The 17611-nt window shown below is 36.7% G+C and overlaps 2 protein-coding genes and 1 pseudogene across 6 annotated transcripts in view; 1 reads left to right on the top strand and 2 right to left on the bottom strand.

Moving 5' to 3' along the window:
* LOC125675776 (acetyl-CoA acetyltransferase, mitochondrial-like) overlaps positions 1 to 12940 on the top strand; it is a 32950-nt gene extending 20010 nt beyond the window's left edge. Inside the window, exons 12-13 of the mRNA XM_048913576.2 lie at positions 1107 to 1264; positions 11799 to 12940. Coding sequence (XP_048769533.1) covers positions 1107 to 1264; positions 11799 to 11919 — 279 coding nt within the window. The 3' untranslated portion in view covers positions 11920 to 12940. The remainder of the gene's footprint in view (positions 1 to 1106; positions 1265 to 11798) is intronic.
* LOC125675773 (uncharacterized) lies at positions 3786 to 6418 on the bottom strand (annotated as a pseudogene).
* A 418-nt stretch (positions 12941 to 13358) lies between the features above and the next one.
* The window catches only part of LOC125675771 (uncharacterized), a 49289-nt gene continuing 45036 nt past the window's right edge, over positions 13359 to 17611 (bottom strand). For all 5 annotated transcript variants that reach the window (XM_048913565.2, XM_048913566.2, XM_048913570.2 and 2 more), the window contains one exon: positions 13359 to 17519. In XM_048913565.2, the coding sequence (XP_048769522.2) occupies positions 14445 to 17519 (3075 nt within the window). In that variant the 3' untranslated portion in view covers positions 13359 to 14444. The remainder of the gene's footprint in view (positions 17520 to 17611) is intronic.

The following is a 17611-nucleotide window of genomic DNA, read 5'->3' on the forward strand; positions in this document are numbered from 1 at the left end:
ATACATTTATTTCAAAATTTGTTGCATCTATTAGGATGCACATTTATTGAAATCATGTGTCCTGGGCAAATCTAACACGTAATTTACTGCTTGGGATTGATAAAAAATCTTTTAAAATTCACAACAGCTGAACAACGGCAGGGCAAAGGTGACTCAGGTTAGCAATGTAGCCCATGGGTCTCTTGTTTGAAATACATGAAGACATTAATTTTGACATATCAGGTCGGCATACTTCATGTAAGGTTCATTCCCTCAGGTATTTACAAAAGTAAAATTTATTTTATATATTTACATTTTACTTTCATTTCTGTTGAAATTCCCAGCCATTCAAATAGATGCACTATATTTATCAACATTCATACACATAACTGCAATGCATTCATGAGGAAATGGCTATCATTACAATCTGTAAGGCAAAATCTTTGGACATGTAAATATCACACTATGTAGATTCCTAAGTTGTCAGTGGTGTAGCTTCCATTGAGGCAACCGAGGCAGCTGCCTCGGTAAAAAAACCACCTTTTACGTTGTTAAAATGTTGATAGCTTCTAGGGGGCACAGCCCCCCAGACCCCCTGCCTCGGTAATATTCGAACCCAAGCTACGCCTATGGTTGTGTAGTTAAGGGTCGTAATTCTCTCATGATAAAGTTAGAGAGATAGTGGAAGGTCTGGGCCAGTCCATTCATGAACATTTGTGTAACTCTGACTTTATTGCAGGACAATGCAATGATTTACGGCGTCTTAATTTGAAAGAATTTTTAATGAGATTTAAAAGTGAATTTCTAATAAAACTTTCTAGTATTTTACAATGGGAAGATGAATATTTTTGGGAATTTTTGACTGTTACTGGATATAAACATATTTTGCTTAGATGTAGCTTTCTGAAGAAGAGACATTATTGGTATATGTATATACTGCTGGTAGTGTGTCTGGCTGAAATGATTACTCTCTCAATAAAACTCTCCCAAACAGAGAGTCTGATAATTTGTTTTAGTGAAATATTCCATGTACATGTAGATTATTATCTGTGTTTGTGTTGGTGATGACATGTAGATTTTATGATTTTTAGGTGTTGGTGATGACATGTAGATTTTATGATTGTTAGGTGTTGGAGATGACTGGGGTGAAGAAGGAAGATGTAGATATGTGGGAGATTAATGAGGCATTCAGTGTGGTGGTGCTGGCTAATGTCAAAGATCTGGACATAGACATGAACAAGGTCAACATTCACGGGGGAGCGGTCAGCATCGGTCATCCTATTGGGTAAGTTAATCCTAGGAAGGTGACTTCTTCATATATTTATTCCATGTGCAGAAAAAGTCCTGCTGTAAATTTAAGATTTTTGCTTTGGGGTGGATCTGTAGCTGTCTGGTGTATCAAAAAAATTTCCTCGGGAGCTACAGTTTTGGGGCTATCTTGGATTCTCATATTTAATATTTAGATGCAGCATCCCTGATTCCAAAAATGTGATTGAAGAGAAAATTTTAAATAATTGTTGATATTAGGCAAAATAAAATCAAAATTATGGTTCTTAAACTCGTGCGCCTCCATTTGAGGTTGCAGCATTGCAGATTTTATTGAATTTTCAACAAAATAAAAAGTTGGTGATGTGCTTACATATCTAGAAAAAAAATCCACATTCAGTTTGAATTTCCCGCTAATTTGCATTTGGAATTCTCTTGCATCTTACAGCGAATTACAAAAGACCGGTTGAGTTTTCAATTGCCTGCTGGATTGATCAACAGACTTTACAATTTGGTCAGCAAAGTATCACATTTGCTCTGAATTTAGGTCACAAAGTTACTCAGGTATGACAAAGAATTGACAACTTTTTTTTCTCAGTGTGAGTGACAACCCCAAAAATAAGATAATTTAACACTTCAGTTTTACTGATTATTTCAGGAAAAAGAATTTCTCTAATTGTATAAGTTAATAATTTCTTTGTTAAAATATCTCTCCATCTTATTTTTTTTCATGGTTATAAGCTGAATAGGTGTTGTAAAATTCCCAAAGGTAGATGTGCATTAACCAACCCTAAAAACTATAAATAGAATAAAAAGTTAGCTATAATAATAAGAATTCTATTGGTCAGAAACAGTAACAATAGAAGAGTTTTCTGGAAGTTTTCTTTGTGTGATATGAATGGAATGACCTCAAATATAGATTGACAAACAGATGAATGGTACATGTACATGTGGACACTGAGATATCTAATGAAATATTTTAAAAAGTGAAATTGATAAGAGTTTAGTAAAGTTCAATTTAATCCATAAAAAAAAATTGTATTTGAGAGAGAGAGAGAGAGAGAGAGAGAGAGAGAGAGAGAGAATGCACCCTTTTCTTTACTTAAAGTAATCAAAAGTATTTTTGAAAGAAAAATATAATCAAATTTGATTTTATTCCAAATTTATTGATTTAAAAACACTTGAAATAATGTTTCAAATGAGAGAGAGAGAGAGAGAGAGAGAGAGAGAGAGAGAGCACCTTTAATTAAACATGTTAAAGTAATCAAATGTATATCTGAGAGAGAAATATATTCAATTTGATTTAATTGATGTTCACTTTGAAAAAAAATAATCCTAGGGAAATAGCTTCAAAAGACACTGAAATCAACTCAGATTTACCTGTAAAAGCAATCTACGCTTGAGTAACTTTGTGACCTAAATTCAGACCAAATGTGATTTTTGGCTGACCAAATTGTAAAGTCTATTGATCAATCCAGCAGGCAACTGAAAACTCAACTGGTCTTTTGTAATTCGCTGTAATGAATTATAAAGGAATAATTTACAGTCAATGAAACATTTGTATATACAAGTATCTGTTGCTAATGTTTTCGAAGCTTTTTTTCTTAAAACCCTGTGGATTGATCGAATGTGTTAAAAGTCTGTAGAGTTGATAAATATTCAATACGGAGCAACCGTCATACTGCCGTGGACTATAGTAGAAGGATATTCAGATGAATAAACATTTCTTAATCTCTTCGTGATCGTAAAATTGAAGAAATTCGATTTAATAGGAAGTTGGGCATTCTCAGAAAAACTATGAAATGCAAAAAGACAAGTAGCTTATTACAGTTCATGTGTATTTCCTCCAGTCTGTTGTCACTGGGACACAAAATACAGACACAGGCAATATCTTATGTGTTCTGAATGTGTAGCATTAAAACTACAGCCTCCTTTGAAAAGGAACAATGTGCAGAACAGCTTACAGAGGTAAAAACAATAGCAGTGAAAAAAAATGAAATGAACAATTGGCTTCAGATGATGGTTTTTGAACAAATAAATTACTGTGTTTATGTTTCAGTTTTCGAATTTTTATGTTTAAAGTTTCTTTTCCGTAAACTTTGGGATTAAAAAAAACCGCCCCCCTCATGAGAACCACAGAATTAATTTGGCCTTAGATTTTTTTTTAAAGAATTTTTATTAACCTATTTTGAGTTTCCATGTTAACCATATCTAATGAATTTCATCATAATGGAGATGGTATCTCTGCTTCCGAATATGAGTGAAAAGAAAATTTCAAAAATTTTGAACTGTTTTAATTTTTATTATAACCACGTCTAATCAATTGGTCAATACTAAGAATTGGTATCTTTGTTTCCAAAAAATTGATTGAAGGAAAAATTTCAAAGATTGGATGAATTTAAAATTTTTCAAAAACTGCTTGAATTTATATTATCAGCACATCTAGTTGATTTGATAAATTGACCAACAAATATGACTTCCCCGTATGAAAGGAATCCTTTCACAGGACATTAAACAAAATACAACAAAATACAGTGTACTACATTTCAAACGAAAAACAAGTACTAACATGTGTTTATTTCTATCTATAATTTCAAAGTTTTGTACAAACAAGTGTTTTATGAAGGGGAGATATATTTAGTGCAAAAAACTGTCCTTCCTAGCTACTGTGTTGTGACCTAAGCTTAGTGTGCCCATGGGAGTGTTAGTCCATTCTAGGACAGCAACATATGAAATGCAAAACAAAAAACCCACCAAAAACCAACATGACTTTGAATTGACCTGAATATGAAATAAAAAAACTACAACACCTGAAAATAAAGTACATATTTTTAAGTTTATGCATGTAAAATATCACATTTCAATGTGTCCAACAAATATGAGAACAACCCATCCTTAATTCACTGATGAAGTGTTGTTCACAATTATTAAAGTAACATGAACTATTATTTAGGTTTATGATAATGTCCTTATCCAAGTTCATGTATTCTCATCAGTGTAGCACTTTGTATTTTATTGAATGGATATTGTCTGAGTGATTGTTGGTAGGAGTGTAGAGCAGCCTGGAGGTTCCCTGAGATCTGTTGACAGATACCCAGGATCTGCCATGATATGTCTCTTAATTCCACATGTACATACAGCCCCTGATCATGGTGAACTAGGACCTGTAGATCATTAAGAGCTGTTTGTGCTCTGATTGTGTCAATATGTCTGTAACACAGGAACTCCATCATGTGTAACACAACTAGGGGTGGGATGAACAATACATTTTCAAGGTTCTGTAAGGAAACCATCTGCTCTGTCATTAATTCATTGATATAAATGATTCTGTTGTTTAACATGATATTCCAAGCCACAGCATGTCTTAACTTTGTAGACCAGGACTGTCCCCCTACAGCCTCGGTATACCTCTGTGTCTACAGTCACATCAAACATCACATATGGCTGAGCTAAGTTGACCTTTGTAATCTCTATCACAGACAAAGCTTCTGTGTATCTGAGTGTCTTGTAATAATACATTGCAAGGTACAACCTGTCAGAAATACACCCAAACTTGGCTGCGAGTTTCAACATGTGACAGAACATTCTGTCAGCAATATACATCAGCTTGTTTTCAGTGGTGTTACTGTACATGTTTTGTAATTTAAAAGCAGCATCGTGAAGGATGGAGGCTGTAAGTACCTGTAACATGACAACTTGATACTGTGTCAGGGGTGAGAATATCAACTGTTCTATTGTGTTTAAGTATTTCATACTGATCAGGTAGAGGTCTAATGACGATATTGAATTTCTTACATACATCTCACTGAACATTTCTTTATCAAACTCGGTCTCAGATATCAGAGTGTGTTCATCAGTACAAATACTGAGTCTGGGGTTATATAGGACATTTGTAATATAGGACCTGAGGGAGGGACTGTGTAGCAGGGATGCTAAACCTTTTTCATAAAAACCAAACAGTCTAAGGAATAATCTGTTTTGTGCTTCACCATGAATATTACTGAGAAACATGTTGTTTTCTGGAATGAAAAGGTTAGGACAGACTCCCTCATACACCCATTTAAGGATGAGTTTAAAGCAGTACCAGAAACATTTCAGGAGATTCTGTGGACACCAGTTAGGTATTGTGTTTTGTTGAATCATCCAGAAAACTGCTGTCTTCATGTGATAGGAACACAGTAATTTCTCATTTTCACCTAATCCATTGTTAATGACTTCTTTTAAGAACAATTTCAGCAAACCATAAGTTAAGAATTGACAGTGGTTCATTGAGTACACAAGTGTTTGTTCTGCCAGAGAAAATGAAATTCTCCATTCATTGCTTTCATGATTTCCTAATTTGTGTCCTATTGCTACAAAGTGACATCCACTTCTGACTATGTCCCTAACAACCTGTGGCTGGGGCCATGTGTGACATCTGTCTATCCATGAGGAGGCAGACGGAGGCCAAATGTCACAAGCAAAACACTGGGCAGTGTCATATTCTAGTGTCCCTATAACTCCACTGCCACATGGACCATGTACTGTAGAGTTAGGTATTATATCAGAACATGTGATCTCTCTGTATTTAGAACTAGATATATAACGTCCACCATTCATTGTGACTAATGCTGAGATAACTCTGTTGTCTGCTCTTGGTGACAGTAATTGAAGTAAAGTAAATCCGGGTGGACTTTCAGAAGAGACAGAGAGAATCAGGGATTGTCTGTGTTCATTGTAAAACTGGGTCTGAGATAAGTCCCAGATCACTGGTTGCTTGTTAAACCAATACATAAAATCCAAATCAGATCCCTTCATTCTGAATCCTTCTCTGTAACTTCCACTCATCATCACTGTGTTCGCGTTACTTGTTCTTACTTTATTTGTCACCATATCCTGAATGTCTATCACATCTCTCCGCATTGCCACCTGTTGTGAGGTCCCCACTGTATGACACGGTCCCACAAACATGGACTCTGACATATGCTGTATACCTGTTTCACTGACAAAATAGAGATTATTGATAGAAACTTTTATGCTAGCTGAAATAGATAAATTAATTAGAATGAGTTAATTAGAATTCATGGTTGATTTTATTTCACTTGTTACTTACATTTGGGGTGTTATACTGGGGGAATCCATTGCTAAGTAGTGATGTGGGTATTTACAGGTGTGGAATTTCCACTTAATCTACTTTCATTTTGTTTCATTGTGCTGTGTGAACTTCAGGAGAAGGGGGATGGTTTAAACAGACTGTTAGACATGTGTATTTCTAATTTATAATTATGTCTTTCATTCTACAGTGTAAACAGACTGTTAAACGTGTGTTTATCTAATTTGTTATTATGTCTTTCATTCTACATGGGATTTATTTTGTGTTAGTTTAACATTGTTTATGATTTTCTACATGAGCTGTGAAATGCACGTTTCAATTAACACTTAAAAACCCATGTATCAACACATAAAATTACAGGAATAAATGTTTGTATTCTTGGGGACATGAAAACATTGGAAGCATGTAGTAATTTCTATATTTCTGTTTCTTTAAATATACCCCCCCCCCCTCCTCGCAAATGAATTTTAGGGGGGTACAAACTGGAGTCACCCTGTTCGTCTGTTGTCTGTCCATTAGCTTTTCACATTTTAATCTTCTCCAGAACCACTAAGCCAATTTCAATCAAATTTGGTACAAAATATCCCTATATGAAGGGGATTAAAGTTTGTTCAATTGAAGTGCAAAGGGGATATAATCAAGAAAAGGCAATAATAAGGTGGGGTCATTTTAAATTTTCTTAAGAACCACTGGAGCAGAAAATTTGAAATTTACATGAAAGATCCCTGACAGAGTAGATTCAAGTTTGTTAAAATCATGATCCTTAGGGGTAGGGTGGGGTCACAATAGGGGATCAAATATTTACATGTCAGTACATGTATATAGGGAAATATTTTAGAATCTTCTCCTCAAGAACAACAGTACTGTGAATGGTCATTTTAATATGCAAGCATCCCTTAGGTTGTACAGATTCAAGTTTGTTCAAATTGTGGCCCTCTAAAGTAAGGTGGGGCCGCAATAGGGGACCAAAGTTTTATATGGGAATATTGAAAAAATCTTCTCAATAACAGAAGAATCATGGTTACTCACACTAATATTCAAACATCCCCATTTAGTACAAATTAACCTACCTACCTATCCTCTTCGTGCACATAAGGCTGATACCAGATCCCTCCATTTGTTTCTATCTATAGCCATCTTTTCTATTTCCTTCCAGGTTTTTCCCATCTTCTTTATATCACTTTCTATAGTCCTTCTCCATGTCTCTCTAGGTCTTCCTCTGCTTCTCTTTCCTTCTGCTGGAGTCCATTTAAGTGCTGTTTTTGTGATGGATTCGTTTCCTTTTCTGATGACATGACCAAGCCATCTAAACTGTCTTTGTTTAATCATTGTGATTAGATCTTTCTGCCCTGTTCTTTTATATAGATCTTTGTTTGATATTTTCCTGGGCCATTAGATCTTGCATATTTTCCTTGGACATTTTGTGTGGAATCTGGACACCCTTTGATTATCTTTTTGCGTTAGTCTCCAACATTCTGCACCATACAGCAAGACTGATAGGACATTGCTCTGGTATAGTCTGATCTTTGTCTTTTCGCTGATGTTACTAGTCCTCCATATTTTATTAAGTTGGTGAAATGAAGCTTTTGCCTTTTGTAATCTGCTGGTGATGTCTTTTTCTGTTGCGTTGTTTTTGCTAATTGTGCTTCCAAGGTATGTAAACTCATTTACTTCTTCCAAGTTCTCATTTTCTAATTTTATTTGTGGTGGTGCAGGAACAAACTGCATGGTCTTTGTTTTCTTCTTGTTTATTTTAAGGCCGATCTTGTTAGCATTTATATTCAGTTCGTTTGTTTTATTTTGAAGATGGTTAGCAGTAGATGATATTAATGCGATGTTGTCGGCAAAATCTATGTCTTCTAGCATAGATGTCAGTGTCCATCTTATTCCTCTGCGTTTGTTCCCAACAGTTCTTCTCATAACCCAATCGATTGCAATTAAGAAAAGCATAGGTGACATTATGCATCCCTGGCGTACTCCACTTGTTATGTTAAACCAGTTTGTCAGTATGTTGTGATGTATGACACTGCATGAAAAGTTGTAAAAACTTTTGATGATGTTAATTAATTTTTCTGGGCATCCATACGTTTTGAGTATCTTCCAAAGGCTCTCTCTGTGTATGCTGTCAAAAGCCTTTTCAAAGTCAATGCAATTTATGTGTACTTTGCTGTTCCACTCAATACACTGTTCTATGATATTTCTTAATGTAAATATATGGTCGATACAGCCTACACCTGGTCGAAATCCAGCCTGTTCATTCCTGATGATATCATTTATGGCATCACTGAGTCTCATATAGATGATTTTGCAGAATATTTTGCTTGGCACAGACAACAGGGTAACATCACGCCAGTTTGTACATTCTGTTTTATCCCCTTTCTTTGGAAGCTTTACAATAACACCCCTTAACCAGTCCGCAGGTAGTACTTTGTTGGCCCATATCTTATTAAAAAGTTTGTAAAGTTTATCAGCTATTGGTTTTGGATCTGCTTTTAGCATTTCTGCACTGATGTTGTCGATACCTGATGCCTTGTTGTTCTTCAGACTTTTTATTGCTTTTAATATTTCATCTTTGGTTGGTGGTTCAAGATTTGCTTGGAATGTTTCGAATGTTTCTAATGTGTCACCAATAGCTTCGTCTATGTCTGGGAAGGCTGAGGGCATTGGTCTATTGAGAACCTCGCTAAAGTGTTCTGCCCATCTCTCTAGTTGTTTTTCATCTAAGGTTATCTTATTTCCATTTTTATCTTTTATGATGGAGCTTCCGCTGTTATATTTCCCAGACAATTCTCTTGTGATTTTGAAAAATTCTCCTTGTTGACCTTTTTTTGCTGACTCTTCTGCCTCGCTTGCTTTTGCTTCAAAATATTCCATTTTATCTTTCCTTAACTTTCTTTTGGTCTCTTTATTGCATTCAGAGTATTCTTTACTGTATTTAGCTGTTATTCGTTCTGATCTTGCATTCTGCTTTTTCTGTTTAAGAAGTCTTCTCTTGTCAATCAGCTTCCATGTATCCAATCTTTGATCTTGTCTCTGTACCAAGCACATCTGCACTGGTCCGTATGATACTGTCTCGAAATGCATTCCAGTTGTTTTCCAAACCTTCTCCTATATCTCCAAGTGCCTGAAATCTATTTCTCAGTGTCAAAGAGAACTTTTTCTGTATACCTGGATCTCTCAGTCTTGTTGTATGGTACTTTATTCTTGTTGTCTCTGATCTTTTCACAGCTTTTCTCAGGTGGATTCTGATTTTTGCTAACAATAAGTGATGGTCACTGCCTACATCTTCACCCCGTCAAACGATGACATTTTCTAATGAGTGCCTCCATTTTCCGTTTATTATTATGTGGTACAAATTAAAGTTTCTTCAAATCATGATCCCCTTAGGTAGAGTGGGACCATAATAGGGGATCAAAGTTTTACATAAGAATATGTTGGGAAAGATCGTTCAAAATCTTCTGATGAAGAATCCTGTGGGGATCCAGGTTAGAATAGGTCCTTAGTATCCTTTACTTGTCATAAGAGGTCACTAAATGGGGCGGTCCTTCGGATGAGACCACAAAAACCGAGGTCCCGTGTCACAACAGGTGTGGCATAATAACAATCACTCCCTGCTCAAAGGCCATAAGCGCCGAGCATAGGCCAAAATTTTGCATCCACGTCGCGTCTCCATATGAGTGAAATATTCTCAAGGGGGACGTTAAACAATGTACAATCAATCAGTCAATCAATCTGTTGAAGAACAGCAGGGCCGTGAATAGTCATATTGATATGCAAGCATCATCAGGTAGTGTAAACTTAAGTTGGTTCAACTGAGGGACCCTGGGAGGTAGAGTGAGGATACAATAGAAGATGAAAAATACAGGAACTTTTCAAGATTAACAGGGACACACTAAATGATATCAAAATGCAAACATTACTAAATTGTGTGGATTCACCTATTTATATGCGCCTGTGACTAAAGGGGGGGGGGGGCATATTGTTCTTGTCTGTCTGTATGGGTGGCAGAAAAGGAAAAAATACCATATATAAGACAAAGTAAACACTTAAGGATATGCGGGACGATGATCACGTGATGATTGCAAATTTATTATAAATTTAGAACCGGACGCAGCGTACTTAAAGCTTCCCGAGAAAAATCACAATGCACTACCGACACACTATATGACGTCACAATAAAAAAGTACGTCACGACGTTGTACCGCGGGGAAAATGTCATCATATTTTGTCGTAATTTGCTACTGCTGTCAATTGTAATTCTGTTGATTGAATTCTTGTCAAATGATAATTTTTATTTCTATTTCATATTGATTACAAGTCTCATATACATTATGTATATTATATATATAGTATGCGCCACAGTAATTTTGATAGTATAGCCTGTAAGTAACGGAAATCGCTCCTACATGTACATGCAATTCGAATCTAGACATTTACAAAAGGAAAGTCAACCGTACGTAAACAATGACTCGGTGCAAGTGTAAGATGATGATCGTTTGTTGATATTTACTATAGTAGTGTGAAACTAGAACTGGACACACATTTCTCCGAATCTTGCTTGGGGAACGTACAAACTTTTCAGGTGATTTTATAATCGATCATTGTTTGCGAAAAATACCCCATCCCCACCCCCACCCCACCCCATATGCCGAAGATCGATACTATTGGTTAAATATTAACGTCCATGCTAGGAATGTTTAATTTTCCCAAGCATTTTCATGTAAATCTAAGTACGCTTTATCTCTCAAACTATTTTATATTACAAATTATTTTTACTAACTTTACAAAACACTGCTGCGAAAATGGTTACTAATGTAATAAATATGATACAGATCGAAAAGTATGCGAGAAGCGGACGTGTGAAGGAAGACGACTTGTAGAGCTAGACGTTTTGTCCAAAGCCATGTATAATATATACAAGTATATTTAAAAAAGATTGAAATTTTAATTTGTTTTGATTAACTCAATTTGTGTTCCATGATCATGAAAATTATAAATATTTCAATAGGTTCAAAACAAATATAGTTTCTAACAATGTATTCCAAAACAGGCACAGGCTTCGCGTCTCGTGTGATCTGATGATCCGCACCTGTCAACTCGACGTGATCCGACTCTTCGGATCAAGTTACTGTAGTAATAATATATATTTCTGTATTGTAGGATATTGATATCATGATTTCTGTATTGTAGGATATTGATATCATGATTTCTGCATGATAAGATATTGATATCATGATGTTCTGTATTGTAGGATATTGATATGATGCTTTGTATTGTAGGATATTGATATCATGATTTCTGTATTGTAGGATGTTGATATCATGATTTCTGTATTGTAGAATATTGATGTCATGATGTTCTGTATTGTAGGATATTGATATCATGAGTTCTGTATTGTAGGATATTGATATCATGATTTCTGCATGATAAGATATTGATATCATGATGTTGTGTATTATAGGATGTCAGGAGCCCGTATCACTGGTCACATGGTTCACAATCTGAAGCCTGGTCAGAAGGGTATGGCAGGTATCTGTAATGGAGGGGGCGGGGCTTCAGCCATCCTTATAGAGCGACTGTAGATTGACAGATGGGAGGCAAATGCTGGTGACTGTGATATCCAGAGCAGCTTCTGAAATCATGTCAAAATGTGTAACAACTGTATGGGATTACTACTCCCTTAATGTCAGGCAATGTATGTGTAGTAACACCATTGGATCACTTTTGTTTAGTGTCTTACAGTATTGTAATATTGAACCATTTGTTATAGCATGTGGCTGTAATAAAACGCTCACTCAAATTATCTTCCCCTGGTCTCTGACTAGAATATCAGTTATTTTACATAATATTGCACCATTACATCCAGAGTTTAAGTTTCTGTGATTGAATGTAATGCATATACATATTACATTGTACATGTAATTCAGCACACTAATGTAAAATTTGTGATTCTATCATAGCCTTTTTGTTCATTGTTCACGGAAACAGTATCCGGATACTAATCAGAAAATAGACATTATATCACGAGGGTGTTATTACAATTAATTCAGACTGACCTTACACACTTGTATATTTTTAAATAGTTTGTGTACTGAAAATTTTGATAGACATGCAGGGGATGCATCTATAAACTTTTTTTCTGCACTGCAACTTCATGACAGTATACTGAATGGTGAGCAAAATAGAGATGATAAACATTGATTATCAATTTATTTTTAGAATCTTGATATTACATTGTTGTTTGGTATCTAGATCACAGTACATTATCTACGTACTAAAGTACTCTATTGTAAAGCTTGTGGAAATGAAGTCAGTTGACTTTGCAGTTCAAATTGACCACTGTTTTGCATTCATATTTATGACAGATATTTTGTTCTCAAGTCAGAAACCCACCGTCTTTATTTATAAAGCTATCGGTATTGTGGTTCAGAAAAGTGAAGCTTTGAGTCACTATCAACTTCTACAAATGGTTGCACTGTTTGGGAATTGAAGATTTTTCCTAGCTGTATATAATGTTTTCCCTATGCAGAGTTACATGTCTTGTACTGTAAATTTAACTCATATTTGTGACTGTACTAATAAAAGGAGTAATGGATGACTTGATCAACGATATTTTTTTTTATTGTTGAATTGAGATGTTTAAAATATAGAAGTATTCCAATGTTCAGTACCAGGGAAACCTATACACAAAAAGTTGTATAGGAAGGCATGACCTTCAGCATTAAAATAAAAGTATTTCAAATATTGAGAATTTGGGAGGGATGAACATTCATGTTACTCTATTCCTTTTGCCTCGGGCTAATGGAAGATACAATGTGTACCTAATGCAGTACAACCTATATAAAATAATTAAATTCCTGATCATCACAGGTGCACAATGTTTCAATTTTTTTTTTAATAGAATAATTTTTGCAATGTCAAGCACCTGTGCAAATTGTTTCTGTTATTACCTGCATGCGTTTCAAACTGGAAGGAGGAGTTGTCTACCTTGTCAGACACCAAGTAATGAATAAACACCTGATATATTAACACTTTTTATTCCACCATGTAAGTGGTTTCTTCATTTCTCTGAGAGAATGGAATGTCCTGTATATGAAAGACATTAAAATACATAATAACAATTTCAATAAAATGGAGATCCTTAAAAATTACAATGGCTAGCTGAATGGGAAGATTTTCTGCATTTCTTGAATATACATGTACATATAAAAAACAAAGGGTTTAATAGTTCTTAAAAGAATGTGAAGAGAGTCCAGTATCTAGATAAAAATCTGAAATGTTTATGTGTCTCATTCTTTCTAATTTTATAAATCTATTATAAAACATACTTGAGTCTTGATTAAAAATTTTGATTGAAAAGTGTTTAATAAATTCAGAAAAACATATTACGTTTAATAAAAGTGGAAGTAGTCGACATCTTATAACAAGTGAATGTGGCATTTGCAACTATTTACACATACTGTACACAAATTGTATGAACACATTTAAAATTTAAATAGACAACTTTTTCTCATAAATAAGCACCAACAATACATTAAATGTACCTGAAATGCTGGCATAATATGATATACAAATAAGTACATTTATCTACAAGAATGCCATTATAAATTATGCAATTGTATTTATAACATTTGCTGCCATAACTCAAAACAACTTTACAAATTTGTTTTCTTCGAAAGAGTCCAAGTTGTTGATATCGCAAATCACTTCCTCTAATATAAATAGGAAGATTACGGTAATTGTTGTACATTTGGTTAGCCTGGGCTGCATTCAAAATCGTAGCAGCTAGGTATGGTGCCTGATTTGTGCCATTTTACAATTTGTTGTCATTTTGTTATTTTGAGGCAAAGAGACAATAATGATATTTATCAACGTTTCGTCCTGAAATAACGGGGGGAAAGACAAAATGATAATATTAGCTACTTTTCGTCTCAAAATTAAAGAAAACCCGCATTGTAAAATGGCACAAATCAGCCACCATACCTAGCCGCTATGATCTTGAACACAACCCTGGTAGTTGGTTTTTATCACACATCACTTCCTCTAATATAACTAGGAAGATTACGGTAATTGTTGTACGTTTGGTTAGCCTGGTAGTTGGTTTATATCACACATCACTTCCTCTAATATAACTAGGAAGATTACGGTAACTGTTGTATGTTTGGTTAGCCTGGTAGTTGTGATACTGGGGATTAGGGGGTGTATACTGACGATTCATATGGGGATTATAACCCTTTGGGTTGTAATTTTGGTCCCGAGGTCCCTCATTATGTGGTCCATCTTGCAGCCTCAGAGCGGCCTCTTTCAGTTTCATTTGATACCATCCCTCGACGTGTGCCTGCAGGTTTTGTCCATGGTTTACAGCTCGTGCCACGTCTTGGATCTGTTCGTAGTCGCTTTGTGTAGCAGCCGGATGAGGAGAGTGGTTGTTACTGGACACTGAGAGACTGTGATCATGGTCAGTACTAAAGGAGGAGGACGGAGTACCGCTGTTGCTTGGGACATTGCCATTGTTCGTCCTGGTGCCAAAGATTTTACTGCTGTATCCAGAATCAGGGTTACTGCTGGAGTCCTCCTTCGTGTAGGCGTTGGGGTAATTAGACACAGCCTTTGGACTGTTAGCACTATTGTGAATTGCAGGTGAAGCATTCAACATTGTCCTTCGAGTGGAGATGAATCCACCTTCATCATCACTGTCGGCTGCTTTGTCCACTAAATTGGATTCCGATTTGCTGAGTGAGTTCTGGCCTTGTGTGACAGTGTTCACATTATACGTGCTGTGGTAGGGCACACCAGATTTTCCCATTGGCGAACTGTTACCATAGCGATAGGAAGAGACATCCCTTACAGAGGCGTAGGGATTCTCTCTGATGTTGCCATGGGTTCTGTAAGGTCCACCTTTCCTATCAAAGTCTACAGCACTGCGTCTTCCCTCATGTGGGCCTTTCATTGTCACATACACACTCTCTGTCTGAGCACCCTTGACTGGAACAGGCTGATTTCCATATCTTAAGAGAGGGGAATTCCTAGCTTCACTTGAATATTGATTCATGGATAGATTGGGGTATGGCCTTGACATTGGCCGTTGTTGACTTTGTATTTGTCCGTTTGGAGGCATCTGATGAGGAATGAGGGACTTATCACTTTTGTGAATATTGTTAGGATTTGCGAAAGGGATGGGAGATGGGTGAATTTTCTTTAGGTCATGAGCGGATGTAATGTTACTGTCCAAGAGACCCTCAGATGACCTGGTCCTTTGTCTTATGACAGGTTTTTCAGACATTGACACATATAAATCATCCTTGGGTGTCTCTTTTCCTGAACTGGATCTGTTAATCTCGCTTGGTTTTGGAGTTTCTGTTTTCACAGCAGCAAAGTAACTGTATGTTTGTTGACTATCCAGCTCATCATGAGGAGTGTGAGATCGATTAGGTAAAGAAGCATATGGACTTCCAAGTTCAGCACTGGAATTTGTTCTTGGTGTGGGCTTTGGAGGAGCATTATTGGAAGAGGTATTTGGCACAGAGGTGGAAGGAAGAGGTCGATCATCAGATTTAGAGTTATCATAGCCAAATGTTGTGAAAGTTGGTTTTGGAGGTATGTAGGGACGATCAGACCGACCGGAGCTGGGCCTGGAGGAATCCTGGGGGCCCTGACCAGCTCCGAGGGAGGACACACTAGAGTTTAGATTTCCTCCTGAGTTTGTATTTGAGGGCCCCCTTTCTGGGAAACTCTGTCGAGATTCTGTGTTTCTGATAAATCCATTTGAGACTGTTCCTTTCTCTTGAACACTCTGTCTGGGTAATTCACCACGTCTGAAAACCTCAGCTGGTGAGGATCTCAGTGTGGTACCAGTACTGTCTGTTTGACTCCGAGGAAGTGGTTTATTCACTTGATCTGGGTTCACTGGTGTGCCATGAGTAAGTGGACTTGGTTCACGTTTTTGCATATTTCGATACTGTTCATGATGCCAAGTTTGTGACTGGGGGATACGTTTTGGGACAGCCCCCTGACTTGAGTATTGATGAGGACTAGTGTACACTGCATCTGATACAGTCTGATGATGAACAGTTCCTTGCCCAGGACGAGGACTACTCATGTGATCAGGTCTAGACCGATGCTCATATTTTGGATTTTGTGGACTTCTAGATTGTCCCACTGAATGAGGAAAATCTCGAAAACTTCCATATACAGGATCTCCTCTGTTCTGAACACTGGGGGATGTTCCCCGGGGGTGAGGATGAGGAGAGTAATTTCTGGAAGGGGGACGAACCTCACTCTGTCTTGTTGGCACAGAACTTTGAGATACATGTATATGAGGTCCAACAGTTGGAATTGATGTGTCTGTAAATTTGGCTGACACTTGTGGTAAATCCCTTGGTGAATTCTGAGAATGTGGTAAATCCCTTAGTAGATTCTGAGAATGTGGTAAATCCCTTAGTAGATTCTGAGAATGTGGTAAATCCCTTGGTGGATTCTGAGAATGTGGTAAATCCCTTGGTGGATTCTGAGAATGTATCTCAGCACTAGTCCTCACATTTACATTGTCTTGATCACTGAATGTAACAGTCCGTGGCCCTAACATATCATGACTAGATCCTTTAACACGGTAAGCATTAGTCCGACTGTATGATGGTGTTTGCCAAGCACGAATTTGTTGCATTGCTTGTTGTCGAGATTCATAGAATGCTTTCTTACGAAATCCTTTTCCACTGTGGTTGTCAGACTGGGACAAAGTCTCATCAGACCTTGAGCGAAATAACCGTCCATTTTCGGTCTGATGAATCTCTGAGAACAAGTTATTGCTTGGTAAAGCTGTGTCGTCATGGTGATGATCTAAACAGTGTCCGTAAGAACCAAGTTTGACTTCAAGCCATTCCTGTACATCCATCTTCAGGTTATCATGGTGACTCTGCTCCATGAATGCCCTTTCTCCTTCCAATCCACGGCGAATTCTCTCCTGACACAGTGCCTCCTCCTCCATGAGCCTTTGACTGGTTCTATGGTCTAGTTCCCTGACCTGTTGCGACGTTCGATGGTCTAGCTGATCTAAGCGGTTATTGAGTGCACGATTGGAAGCCTCGATGTGGTCATAAATGTGTTCTTGATTTGTATGCACTTGGTGTTCAAGTTTCTTCAGTGTTGGCATGCACTGACATATTGGTGTGTAACCAATAGGACCCTGTGAAGGAAAAAATAGAGATACTTTGCAGTCTGCTGTCAAGTAATGATAGCCTTTAATTGCAAACAGCTTGTACTTTTAAAAATGTAAGA

This window comes from Ostrea edulis, chromosome 3, assembly GCF_947568905.1.
Source record: "Ostrea edulis chromosome 3, xbOstEdul1.1, whole genome shotgun sequence".
Taxonomy (NCBI): Eukaryota; Metazoa; Mollusca; class Bivalvia; order Ostreida; family Ostreidae; genus Ostrea; species Ostrea edulis.